At 46.4% G+C, this 14,592-nt stretch overlaps 1 protein-coding gene across 1 annotated transcript in view; it reads right to left on the bottom strand.

Moving 5' to 3' along the window:
- LOC144717850 (CUB and sushi domain-containing protein 3-like) overlaps positions 1-14,592 on the bottom strand; it is a 449,456-nt gene that overhangs the window by 48,646 nt on the left and 386,218 nt on the right. The window contains exons 45-50 of the mRNA XM_078593564.1: positions 14,186-14,331; positions 13,586-13,666; positions 12,801-12,914; positions 9,340-9,528; positions 8,066-8,212; positions 7,108-7,296 (exon numbers count right to left, since the gene is read on the bottom strand). Of these exons, the coding sequence (XP_078449690.1) occupies positions 7,108-7,296; positions 8,066-8,212; positions 9,340-9,528; positions 12,801-12,914; positions 13,586-13,666; positions 14,186-14,331 (866 nt within the window). The remainder of the gene's footprint in view (positions 1-7,107; positions 7,297-8,065; positions 8,213-9,339; positions 9,529-12,800; positions 12,915-13,585; positions 13,667-14,185; positions 14,332-14,592) is intronic.

The following is a 14,592-nucleotide window of genomic DNA, read 5'->3' as shown; positions in this document are numbered from 1 at the left end:
GCGGCGAAAACAAGGCCACGTGACACGGGGGGCCAGGGGGCGAGCGATAAGCGGGGGGTAGAGATAATTATGGAGATTAATTGGTGTGGGGATATAAGCCAGAGCACAACGGAGAGAAGGGAGTCCTGTACGAGTCGGCGTCGTGGATGGAGCTGAAGCAACGGTGCCCGGGGAGTCGCAGAGCAAGTGATAGTAGAGAAAAGCATAGAGAGACAGTGTTAGTAGAGTAAAGCACGGAGAGACAGTGGTAGCAAGAACGCAGTGAGCAACCAGGGTAGCCATGCATTGGAAGGATGCAGAGTAGGAGAAACCGTAGAGACGACAAGCGTAGCGATAGTGAGGTAGAGAGACGCGGAGCGACGCGGAGCGGAGTGAAGGCACGGAGAGACGCGGAGCGGTGGCGCAGCAGAGAGATGCGGAGCGAGGCCGCGCCGAGAAGCGGAGCGGTGGCGCGGCGAAGGTGGACTCTAAGAGGAAAATATAAAGGAGAGAAAGACAACCCTTGTACGAGTCCTACAACTGGTGTCAGAAGTGATAACGGACCTGCACCGAGATGTCCAAGAAAGTCATGAAGAAAAAGAACTTAAGGGCAGCCTCGTCGGCGGAGAGCAGCGATGCGGACGTGATACCTCCATCAGGAGCAGAGGCCCCCGCATCGCCGGAGGACGTGACGGAGCAAGCACCGCCGCACGACGAGGTCGACACGCACGACGAGGAGGAGCCGAGCCCGCCGCACGTGTGGAGAGCTGCGATGGCGGCGTGGGAGGCCAGGATGGCGGTGCTCACGCAAGAATTTGATCGAGTTCTGCGGTCGATGCGGGAAGCGCCGATGGGATTGGATCCGCAGCCGCTCGACCTCGTTACATCTGCGGGGGCTGACGGCGCGGCTGGATCTCCCGAGGCGCCAGGTGCACTGCTGGACGAGGAGGAGGAACCGGAGTCGCTGGCCTCGAGCACGCCACGTCGGCTGCACGTGGAACGCTTCGAGGTCCCGGTCGGCGACTGGACGGCGTTTACACGACGATTTCGGGCAGCGTATGAGTCGCTCGGGTGGACGGAGGCTCAAGCGCTACGGGCGCTGCCAACGGCTTTAGACGACGACGCGTTGGTGACGTTCTACGGTCTCCCTCGAGGGGTTCGCTTGTCCTTGCCAGAGATATTTGCGGCGATGCAGAAGATTTACGAACCTCGCTCGGTCGCCAAGCGCAAGTTTCAATTGAGGCGACGGGCGGAAGGAGAATCTCCCCTCGCGTATCGCAGTGCACTGTTGACTCTTGGCCAAGCGGTTTACCCGGCAATGGACGAAGCGGCCCTTGATTCTTTGGCCCAGGAGAAGCTGTTGCAGATGGCGAAGGAGCTACAAGTCGTCCTCTCACTTCCCAGCGACAACAACGACGACAGGTCATCCTTGCAGCTTGCCAGGAACATCCAGGTCAACCTGGAGCTTCGCGACGAGCCATCGGCGGGGCCATGGTGGTGGGCGTTGGATCAGACGGTGGTCTACTGGAGGGAGAGCTGACGCCGCTGACGGCAGCGGCCGCACGACCACCGTTGAGCCCACACCGCCGCTCGGATGCGGACGGACGTGGCGGTCCGTCACGCTGCTACGAGTGCGGGCGGCGAGGACACTTCACGCAGGACTGCTGGAGACGGAGACGCGTCTTCCCACGTTCATCGGGACCCTACAATCGGGGATTCTACCCAGCGCAGGATTACCAGGCGAGTCGCGACACATGCAATACACGGCCGTATCCTACACCTCACCCATCCGCGTCGATACATAATGCTGATCCCCCTTCATATGATGCTCAAGGTAATGCGGTATGGGGTGCGTTGGCTCATCGTGTTTTGGGGGCTGCGCCGGGTTCGTCGGATGTGATGGCGTTTGTTCAAGGGATTCAAATTCGGGTTATTGTTGACACGGGGGTATCCGCGACGCTTATTTCTTTGCACACCTTCCGATTTCTCCCTGCTTCGGCCCATGTTTTGGAACCGGTGGAGGGCCCGTGTATAGCGGCAAATGGGGGTAGTTTGGGAATTATGGGTCGTATACTAGCAACGATACAGGTTGGGGAGGTGTGTGTAACGGGGTACATTTTGGTTTTGTCTGTTCTGGTTGTGCCGTGTTTATTGGGCACGGATTTTTTGCAAAAGATGCCGATTAAGATTTCGATTGAAAGGGGACAATTGGAATTGCCGTTAGGGAAGTGCATAAAATTTTTGGGTACTCCGTCTAAATTTGCTCGTGTCAACGCTGTGGTCCAGGCGGTGGTTAGCCGCACGGTGCGCGTTCCACCTGCGACGCAGATGCTTGTCCCGTTGAAATTGAAAAAGGGGCTGTCAGTAGATAACTTGGAGGAGGGTATGTTATTGTCACCTTCAAATGCCGTGTCACGAATGCCCTCTTTGGTAGGGGCTTTTACGATGGTGCCAGCAACGGCCGAACCGTTTATTCAGATTATAAACACGGGGCACGAGCCGGTCGTTATTCAGGAAGGGACCACGCTGGCACACGCGTCAGTCGAATGAGGTTCGGAAAGCCATGTGTGTTTGGCAGTGGGGGGGGGGGGGGGGGGGGGGGGGGGTAACACGCTGCCGTGACCGGAGGAGGAACCGAGCTGGTTTCACGAATTGTATGAAGGTAACGACGATTTGACACCCGAGCAGCGGACGCGGTTAAGGGAGTTGCTTTGGGAATTTAGGGATGTGTTTAGCTCGGGGAAGTTTGACGTCGGTCGTACGACCTTGTTGCGACATCACATTGACACTAGAGATGCGGCCCCTGTTCGATTGAATCCTCACCGGGTGAGCCCGCTGTAGAAGGATTGCATTCGGAAGACGGTTGACGAGATGTTGCAACAGGATATCGTATCCCCTTCGTCCAGCCCATGGGGAGCCCCGATCGTGTTGGTAAAAAAAAGGGACGGCTCTCTGCGATTTTGTGTAGATTACCGGAAATTGAATAAAGTTTCGGTAGCGGATGCTTTTCCAGATTAGACCTCTTATCGGGCTTTTGGCAATTGCCCTTGGACGAGGCATCTAAACCGAAGACGGCTTTTCGCATGACGCAAGGATTGTTTCACTTTAATGTATTGCCGATGGGGCTGCACTCCGCACCAGCCACTTTTCAACGACTGATGGAGCTGGTGTTGACGGGATTGCAGTGGGAGTCGTGTTTGATTTACCTGGACGACGTCATTGTGTTCAGTAAGGATTTTGAGGGACATTTGCAGCGGCTGCGAGCTGTGTTTGGCAGGGTAAGGGGCGCCAATTTGAAGTTTAAACCCCAAAAGTGTCATCTGTTGCGAACTTCCGTTAAATATCTTGGTCATGTGGTCAGCGAAGTGGGGGTCGCAACGGATCCGGAAAAAAAATAGTTGTGTTCGTGCGTGGCCAGTGCCTAAAACGGTGTCGGAAGTACGCAGCTTCGTGGGGTTGGCGTCATATTATCGGCGATTTGTTAAGAATTTTGCTACGATTGCGAGGCCACTGCACATGCTGACTGCTAAGGGTAAAAAGTTTCTATGGGGTGATGATGAGCAGCGTTCATTTGAAACGCTCCGGGACACGTTGGCGGATGCACCGCCGCTCGGGTATCCAAATTTTGCGGAAATGTTTACGTTGGACACGGATGCCAGTGATACAGGCATCGGAGCTGTGTTGTCCCAAACGATTAACGGTGTTGAAAGGGTCGTCGCATATGGCAGCCGGGTACTGTCCCCGGCGGAACAAAGGTATTGCGTAATGCGCAGGGAATTATTGGCGATTGTTCATTTTGTGCAGTTGAATCGACCATACTTGTACGGGTGACAGTTTTTGGTCCGCACCGACCACGCGGCATTGCAGTACTCCTTGCGGATGGATCAACCCTCGGGCCAAATGGCCCGCTGGCTTGAGGTCCTGCAGGGATACTCATTTACGGTCCAGCACAGGAAGGGTACGCGTCACGTTAACGCGGATGCTCTGTTCCAGTTGCCTCAGGCATCGGGCTCGTGTCGGTGCTCCGAGGGATCGCCACGTTCTGGGCGCCGCTGCAGAGCGAGCCGAGAATGGCCGCTGCAGATAATTCAAAATGGGTTGACGAGACACTGGATACTGAGCCTGGGTTGTTGGGTTTGTCACGGGAGCGTTGGGTGCGGTTGCAAATAGACGATCCGTCGCTTACCAGGATGAGGCTACGGGCCTCTCGCTCCAAACAGTCGGATGATCGGCCTTTTCTCCGACTCATTGACGACCTCCTGGTCAGATGGGATGTCGTCTTACAGAAATTTTGTATAGTGGTGCCGCTGTGTTTACGAGGGAAACTCATTTCCGACACGCACGCGCGGTTGAGGCACTTGGGGGAGAAGAAAACCGCTTTGACTTTAAGTAATTATTTCTATTGGCCGGGGTTGCAGAATGACGTTGATTTGTACGTTAAAGCTTGTCACGAGTGCGCACGGCGGAAGGCGCCAGCCCAGCCATATCGGGTACCATTGCAATCGATACGTGTTTCGCGGGTTAATGAAATTGTGGCCCTTGATATTTTGGGACCGTTCCCCGTTACCCCGCGGGGTCACAAATACTTGCTCGTGGGGGTCGAATACTTAACTCGGTGGCCTATGGCATGGCCGTTAGTGGACCAATCAGCGGGATCAATTGTGGAGGCCTTTCTGCAGGGTTACGTTTTCGATAAAGGGGCCCCAGAGCACTTGCTTACAGACCAGGGAAAAAAATTTTCGTCCCGCCTTTTCAAGGAGGTGTGTGATGCATTGGGTACGAGAAAAATCCGGACATCCCCATACCACCCGCAAACCGACGGGATGGTCGAGCGTCTTCATCGAACATTGACATCTATGTTGTGCCAGCAGGTTAATTCGGCTCAGACGGATTGGGATTTACATGTCCCGGCGGCTTTGGCCGCTTATAGATTGGCCCCACACACTTCTAAAGGATATTCGCCCTTTTATCTGATGTATGGGCGTGAACCAGAAGCCCCGGCCTTGGTCAGGCTGGGTGTGAAATCAAAGAGCAAGTCGCCAGTGGTGGCTGTCCCCATGCGTGAGTCATTGGATAGGTTGAACGAGGCCAGGGAGGCCTCGCTGCGGAATACGGAATGAAGGCAGGCAGCTAATGAGCGTCTGTATGGGGGGCAGCCTCCACGGGAACCATGGCAAGTGGGGGACAAGGCTTGGTTACATTGTCCGATGGTGCCGGTGGGCACGTCACCAAAGTTCCACCGGCCCTGGCAGGGGCCCGTTGAGATTGTGGAAGTTCGTCGGGATCAAAGTGTAAGGATTCGCTACGGTCGACGGTTGTGGCACATTCACCCGTCACGGTTGAAAAGATATGTTGTGCCATATGATACGTCATCTCCAATCCCGGAACGGCCTGTATTGGATGTGTCCGACGAGTGTCCTGGGGGGCGATGGGAAGATGCACCTCAGCGGTTTACCCCCCGTGTGCCTGCAGGAACACCATCTTTGAGGTGACGGACACGCCGGGACGCACAAGGTTGTGGGTGGCTCTCGTCGAAAGATGGACAGGGGGATGGAGATGGACGCACGGTTCAGGCAGAACGCTGCCCTGTGGCCACGGACGGGGATGCCCTAGCCCCTGTTTCATTGAGTCGGGGAGATGACCGGCCGCGGGAACACGTTCACGACTATTAACTTTTACTTAAATTCCTGGGACTCGGGGTTGTATATATATTGTGCATCTGTTGAACTTATCGTGTACTGTGGGTTTCGCGTTTCGCGTTGTTTTAGCTGGGACGGCTAGTTTTTTTCACAGGGGGGGGGGGTGATGTAGGGCTTGAGTATAGCGCGCCACGCATCCCCCGCCTCTGTTGCTATGCAATCAAGCACAGTACAGTGGGGTGATGTGAGGTAATGGTTGTTGTTGTGGCTTTAGGCGAAGTGGGTCGTTAAGGGTTGAAACAGGTGTCAGGGTAGCTGGGAGGACACAGGCCAGTGATTGGCTGGAAAGGTAATTGGGCATTAGCTGGCGTCGCTCAGGCGGCGAAAACAAGGCCACGTGACACGGGAGGCCAGGGGGCGAGCGATAAGCGGGGAGTAGAGATAATTATGGAGATTAATTGGTGTGGGGATATAAGCCAGAGCACAACGGAGAGAAGGGAGTCCTGTACGAGTCGGCGTCGTGGATGGAGCTGCAGCAACGGTGCCCGGGGAGTCACAGAGCAAGTGATAGTAGAGTAAAGCGTAGAGAGACAGTGTTAGTAGAGTAAAGCACGGAGAGACAGTGGTAGCGAGAACGCAGTGAGCAACCAGGGTAGCCATGCATTGGAAGGATGCAGAGTAGGAGAAACTGTAGAGACGACAAGCGTAGCGATAGTGAGGTAGAGAGACGCGGAGCGATGCGGAACGGAATGAGGGCACGAAGAGACGCGGAGCGGTGGCGCAGCAGAGAGACGCAGAGCGGAGCGAGGCTGCGCCGAGAAGCGGAGCGGTGGCGTGGCGAAGGTGGACTCTAAGAGGAAAATAAAGAGAAGAGAAAGACAACCCTTGTACGAGTCCTACATATGCATACATTAACCCCCCCCGCCCCCCCCCCCCCCCACTGGCCTTCACACTTGATTGGCTCACAAGTGACAGCATCACATGTATCCCTCTATTTAAGAATGAAACAGGAGGATTTCTCCACAAATCTGGCTTTCTCCTGAAGCTAGTTGTAATTCCTGGCGAAACGTCGTACTCGAATTATAAATGTCATGGGTTTACGCTCCAACACACCGGTGTGCTATACTAGTAACTAATTGGCATGTTCTGCTTACATGACAAACGTTACTAATTGGCTGTGTCCGGTAGTGGCGGGTTTAACGACACATTTATGTTGACCCAATCTAACCTAAAAAAACTCTATTATGGACATTAGAACAGCTTTAATCCAGATAAAACAAAAACTTTACATGTTTTATTCACAACGTACATCCTGTTAAAATGTGAGGTCTGAGTTTGCGGTGGCACGCATTTATGCAATGATGGAATATTGCCTCTCAGCCTTGTCAAAATTGACAAGAACATGAACTGTGGCATTCATTAAAACAGCTGGTGCAAGCTGATGCAATATGCTACATGTCATTGCAGAGATGGCATATCAGACACCCACCTTGACAGGTCGGGACAGCAGAGTCCCACATATGAAATCCTTGGGGGGCTTTAACACAGACGGCTGAGCTCTTCCCTATGAGCGTGTATCCTCTGTCACATGCCCACCAAACAACGCTGTTTAAATGCCCACCGCTTTTACTCGTGGCCGAGCCGTGAGCCGGTGCTGCTGGAATGCTGCAGTATTCGGCTGTGGGAGGAGAAACATGGAAAACACTCTCAGATTATTTGAACCAATACAGAGTTTTAGGCACTTGCAATCCAAGCATGGCCTTTTGTGTTGGGCCGCATGTTCAGCATATTCTCTTGAGTATTCGCGATGCGCTTCTGCGAGAAACTTTCACCATTTGCTTCGGCAGACATCTGTAGACATCTTACTGGGCATATGTGTAAAAGAGCTTCATAGCTCATTGGATTCCTCAAGTCTAAATAAAGATTCTGATTTAACTCCTGAAGATGCCCGCAGTAGTGGATGGCCAGAGCTTGGACTTCCCTCGAAGACTACACTTGGAACAATAATTTAAAGTGCTTCCATAAAATAAACCTTCCCTAACTCCAAGTCACACTACCATACCTTAATTCCACATTTGTTATTTCATTATTTTCTCCCCCAAAACGCAAACCATCTCCATGTGTCCAGCACCTCATGATATAGATAGATAATAGTTGTGTATGCCATGTTAAAGTTCATATTTCGTTTTAAAAGCCATATTCAAAACTGCAGTTAGCGTGGGATGCCAGACACAATGAAATGTTTTAGCAATGCTAAGGGCTATGATCATAGACTTCCCGAAATATTCAAGGCTTATGCCGCAAACATGAGTTGTATAAGCTACCCGGTTACATCCGGATTGTGCCTTTTTGACAAATATTAGCCTTAAATAAAAGATACAGACAGGGCTCATGAAGTTGTATTCATCAGTGTAATGTGAAAGAGGGCAGGAGAGAATTTCTGTAACCTGTGTATCGAATGCGGAATCCTTTCTTGCTGGTGGCCTGGTCGGACGCCCAGCGCAGATGGACCTGATGGCCTGTGCTCGTCACGCTGATCGGTGCCGAGTAGTCCCCACTCAGGGCCAGCAGTCGTGGACTCTGGCTGCTTTGCCCTCCAGGGGGAAAGAGTGAAAGAGAAGCAGCGGGAGAGACGCAGCGAGAGCCGGAAAGAAGAAGAAAAAATAATGACTAAGATTGTGATCTTGAATGAATGATCGTTTGTCAGAGGTTTTTTTTTCGTGAGAATGATGAGTGCTTGACTGGGCAGCAGGGACAAAATGACATAAAATAACCGTGCTATTGCGCACATTCATATCGGGATTGTTATAACATTTACTGGTAATGCTTAGAACTGTGGTTCTAAAAACTGTTTTATTTTTGTTTCTTATACTGTACAGTATATATTTGTTTTAGGTATTGCCCTGAGTATTTATGAAAAAATAATGCATCGTAAAAGAAGCATCGATGATTCAGGCTCATGTTAGAAGCCACTACTCCTGAGTTATGCATAGACAAGTGCTTTAAAGGTTAAGTGTGAGTGCGTATTTGCAAATGCTGAATATTTTGCGCTGACAGGGATCACACAGGGGAAAGTGCTCTGTGTTTGCAAAAATATTCAAAAACACTGACACGTGCTTGAGGCAATGCTTCCATTAAAATTACACTATCTCAACCAAACTGTATTTGATTTTTGTGCAGATATATATAGAGTACTGTATATGGACGTTGGAGGAAACGTGGCAGTGGTTTTCGCATTGCACTAAGAAGGTGGTAACCCGAGTGCAGTTGCAGCCATGGCTATTATCCGTGGTAAGTGATATCTGAATCAGTCATGGGCATTCCTTCACTAACCTACACTGATCAGTGTGAAATATGATGAAACTACACCCATGACTAACACAACCTTCATCGGGCAAAGGTCGCTAAATTATTCCATTAATCTGAGACGAAAGAATGCCAGGGATAACTGCTTTCATAAATAATTATAAAAACAAAGTTGTCTTTAAAGGTAATCTTTTTCCAGTGGGAAAATTCCAAATTCCTATGGCAGGAGTGAGTCCATCCATGACAGGAGTGAGTCCATCCCAATTGAACCATGTATTATGACCATTATACTGCCTGACTGACTATATAATGACTCCATTATTTATGCGAAAGCTTTGTATCATCATTCCAAAAAAGTATAAACATGCATACACGTACATCTTACGCTCCTATACTGTAGCGGCATCCCACTTACCATCAAATATCTCCAACTCGTCATATTGCTTTTCACTTTGAAATAATTCAATGAACAAGGTTACATTGTATGCCTTTTCCACAGATATGGTCCAAAGGCATGTCTGCAAATATGGGTAGTTGGCTGGATAGCTTGGGCTCAGAATCACACCCACGGATTCCGTGCGGACTTCATTTGTTGGACACAGTGCTGCAACAGAGATCAGGCAGTGGGAATTCTCACCGAAAATATATATATTTTTTTAGATTGTTGTTATTAGTATTGTTATCATCAATGTAAATATGCAAGTGTATGCAGAGGTATGAGCAAAAATATGGGTGTGATTGGTAGGACATTTTGTACGCAGGGATTGCGTCTCCAGTGATGCTGAAATGTTATTTTTTATATTAGAATAAATAATCCTTCCGTATAACCGCTCGGGTAAATTATTTGAGCTGTGCTGGCATATGCATATATATGTATACACATCCACGAATGACTTCAGGTGTTGGTTGAACTGCACAAAGCTATTTTTAGGAAATAATGGAAATGCTAATTTTGATGCATGAAGTGTCTGTTTCCGAGGAAGATCAGAGCTGGACTCCCAAATGGGTGACGAGTGAGAAGGAAGGATATATTTGATTTTGAATGATGATTGAATGATTTATTTTGGAAGAGTTCAGAAAGATACTTACATTTAAGAACAAATCACTTCTTCACGTGACAGGAAACCACATACAATTTTACAGATTGCACAATATGCTAAAATTAATAATTCACTAACACATTTTTTTACGTTAAAAAAAGCTGTGCAATGCATACACAGTGATGTTCTATTCACCTATTTGTAAAAACATACATTCTTCCTGCTGCCAAATTCTAGAGTTGTTGTAAAATCGACGGCCAACCTTCAATTGTCTGCTCTTACAATATCTGGAAGATTGGATTTGGGTCTAGCCCCTTATCGCTGACCTCTGGGTGCAACTCCAAATGTGTCTCTTTAACACGCCCTGCGTCATCCGACACATGTGTGCCATCTATTTCAACTTCCGTTTCCCGATTACCTCTGAAATCTCTTCCTTTGCTGCATTTTGTTAAACAAAAATGTTCAATTCGCTTACCATACCTTTCCATGAAATTCCTAGCATCCTCCACATCTCGTCAAAGTCCAAATTATCCATAAAGTAGCACCTGCCTAAAACACCTGTCTTTTAAACACTGAAGTTGACATCTCCACAATTACCAAGCAAAGTAAGATGGACTAAATGGAATTTACTGTACATAATAACAAAATATTAATTAATGAATATATTTAGATTCATATCAATAGGTTAATTATTGTATAAAAGCACATGTTCCTATGACCATAGCAAGAATACTACATATATGATTAGTCAACTTATCACAATTGCATTTTTATAATATTTCTTGAACAACGTTTAAGAAGGCAAACTATATTTACATAACAGACAATTACATATCACAAATGAAAGGAAATTGCAACAAAATTCATAAAATACCAAATTCTATGCATACATCTGAAAACAAAATAATAATACTAGGATTGAACATTGCTTTCAACATAAAATCCAAACATATGGGATCAAATGATATATGTTTTAACATCACATTTTACGTTAAACAGCAAATACTATATTCGACAAAGTCGGGCAAAGATTAGACAATTTTTATATTTATGAATGATTGTAATATCGACAACGTATGCCAAGTGTGGGTGGATGCAGAGCATGAGGAGAATAATTACGCAGCAACTATATTTGTTTCCCTTTCCAGTTGCAGAAAAGCATACAAAATCATATTCATACCTTGGCATTACGATAAACAGGGAAAATATGAGGATCAGTCAGAACCTAGTGTTCACGAAACAATCCTGTCCAACTGCAATATGGCATATGCGTAGGAATATGACAGTTGCAAAGGCAAGATGTAGATACATTTTTTTAAAAATGTCACATGCTGCATTGTATTAAAACAGACACTGATAAATTGATATTCACAAAAGTATTTAAAGCCAAATAAAATGCCACCCGAATGCTTCCTTCCTGCAATGAAACAAATTTGAGTTGTAATGCATGTGTTGCAGTGGCGTTTTAAATAGCACCCTGCTGTAATTGTGTTCGAGCATTGTGAGTACATGTCTGAGACGAACCCTGTCAAGTTAGGGGAATGCACACATTCTACATGTCACCTTTCTCAACATTAAAACCTGCCAGGTAAAACATTTAAAAAATGCATTATATAAACTAAAAATAAGTCGACAAATAAAAAGGTGACAGAACAATTGCTTCGATGAAAATGCAAAGGCGCCTTTTCTCGCAGCTAGCAAAATCAAACTGCTGTCAAATTAAGTTTGTTGTATGCTGCTCTCTTTGTTATTGCTGTATTAGTATTACAATTGCTTATTTAGAAAAGCTTCCCTGAGTCCTCAGTCTCTCTTTCATTAAGGTTATGCAAAATTTTCACGGGAGGCAATTGCTATATTTTCCAATTAAAAAATGTAAATATATGCGTAACATTTACATTTGGCATATTTGGACGATGATGCCAGCATGCAATGGCATACTCTTCTTAAATTACTTAACAGGATCTTTAATATCCACCGTGAAGCAGATGGTGCCTTTTTACACGCTTTTATTTAATTCACTCTGTCTGTTGTTGTTGTTGTCGTATCCTCAAATCTTGTAACTCAATTTTAACCCACTTCCCAATGTGCTATCGACTGCAAACTTCGTATACTTATGTCTTACTGATGACAATACTATATTCTATCAAAAAAATAACAATTTAAGCAATCTTTTTTATGCTGAATACCTCTGCATCAAGTGACGAACGTGTTATAACTGGACCTCTACCAAATCCTCATCACCATGGTATCTAAAACTATTACTACTATAATAAGCTTGTGTTGTGGTTATTGCAAACATGATGCCTTGTATAAAGGTGTCAGTTTTTGTACTAGTTGAAAGGGTAAAAACCTATTACTACATGGGATGTAGACTCTGTGGCCTTCTTACGCACGCTTGGTGCGGTGTACTGGGTTGTAGTTTGCGGCAGTGCGTGGTGGTGGTGGTGGGCATGTGGGGTGTTGGCATCCGTGACCTCGGCTGATTGTTTGTGTTCTGCTCCATTGTTATTTTCCAGACTTCTCTGACACCGTTGCTGGGCTATTGTGTTTGTACGGGTCACAGTATTGTCTCCGCGCTGGTCGTGTGCCTCCAATGTTCATCCTTTGTGTATTTATTTTCATTCTTCCCCCCCCCCCATCCCCTCTGTCTCTTCCCATATTTCTGCCCTGGAGTATCTTGTATATTTCCTGCGTATTTGCAAGTGGCTTTGAGATGCCGTGGCATACAAGCGAATAATAAATAAAATTCATCATCCTTATGAGTACGTATGTATTTTTTAAAAGGGGCCTTAGTCATGACTCATTGCATGTGTGCAAGACGGCCTCTATGACTCACCCTCGCACGCTGGCGGAGTGGTGTCCATCTGTAGACGGGTTCCCAGCTGGCAGGTGAGCACGTCGCTGTATAAGATCGTAAATCCGGCCTCACAGCGATAGTGAACTGTGTCCCCTGAGCACAACACATGACCTCTCAATGAGCACTGTTCACTTATGTATTCTACACACAACTATAACATGACTTGCAAATTAAGATGTCTGCCAAACTTATGCCCTGTGCCAATAAATTTATACGAATATGTAGCACACATATTGGGTTAAAAGACACAAAAAATCTGTTATATTCCGGAGAATATAGCGCTGCATACATAACAAAAAACCCAAATTCATGTGGTAAATCATTCTGCATAGTAGTAATAAAGGTAGTAATGCATTCGCTTGAAAAACACAATACGTTTGAGGACTACCAGTCGTACTGAACAACTTAGCAGTGCACTTACTGGTGCTACATGGCACATCTACTGGTCACACTCATTTTGGTGTCAGTAAAAGTTAAACGATTTACATCTGAATGCAATTATACAATTGCATGGTTTAAAAAAGTATAGTAGACCACTCCTCAATTCTATACAAATGGCATTCTTCTTTGCATAATTTGTTTACATTATTAAACTGTTAATACTGTGAACGTGTTTACCTGTTTAATGTACGTACACGCTTTACATAAGTAAGATACATTTATTCCGTAGTTTATATTTAATGTTAGTTTGTGTGTGTGGAATCGGTGTCGAATGCACGATATCAGCATCAGTTGGCAATCGAACTTGCTGCATGCATCATTACCAATTTCCAGCTCTTTATCCTGCATCAGTGTTTCAGCATGCGGCACAGAAGGCGGTAATTGGCACACGCGCAACTGGTAGGCTGGTTAGGAGAAATACAAAGAGCATTAAACAAAAAAATCCTTTTAATTTCAACCATCATCAACCTCGTTATCTCACAATATATTTTCAGGAACACATTAGCAGATGTACAAGACAATATTGATCCAAAATCACACAAAATTCCATCGTAATTATATCATATGCAGAAATACATAGCCATGTCTTTGTAACCACAGAAAAACGTAAAGCATTCATGTCAGGCTAAGCAGTCTAAACGTACACAATAACTCATCTACACTTTACTTAAAGCTTAATCTGTTCAAACCCATTTGAATGCAACAAACAGATTATTTCTTAAATTTATTAATTAAATACCAAAAACTATCTCAACGGTATTATAAGACGGACTGTTTTCATTACCATGCTATAGAAAACTGAGTAATTCCGCTATGTTTGCAAAGCTTACAGATAACGCATTATGCATATTTAAAGTCACGAAAAAAACACAACAGCCTCTCTGGTACGATATAAATGAAAAGCAAAGAGAGTAGGACACTACCATAGTAGCTGAGAACAAAGAAGCCCCCAGTGGAAAAGTCGCTGTGAAACTTGAGCAGAATCTGGTTGGAAGTGCTATACACAGACTCCAGGGCAGTGTTGCCACTGAATTGGCCGAGCTGTGGTGCATTCTGTTCAGGTCCATCCCTGCACACAATCACCGCATGAAGGGTAACCAGTTCGAAATGTGCAAACGACCACAGGATGAATGTGCTGGCTGGACATGAGATACGGAAATGAGCGTCTGGTCTTATATTGCTTCACTCATGCCAACAAAAATCAGGAACATAAATGATCCCTTCAAATTCTCAACATGACCTTTTTTCATATAATTAAAGCTATATTGTTTTATTCACACCCATAACCTTTACAATAGGCTTTTGAAATTATTGGAAACACTTCCTCTCT

Source organism: Lampetra planeri, chromosome 4, assembly GCF_965212315.1.
Source record: "Lampetra planeri chromosome 4, kcLamPlan1.2.h2, whole genome shotgun sequence".
NCBI classification, from domain to species: Eukaryota; Metazoa; Chordata; class Hyperoartia; order Petromyzontiformes; family Petromyzontidae; genus Lampetra; species Lampetra planeri.
The sequence above is the reverse complement of the archived record's forward strand: the minus strand, read 5'-3'. Positions and strand labels throughout refer to the sequence as shown.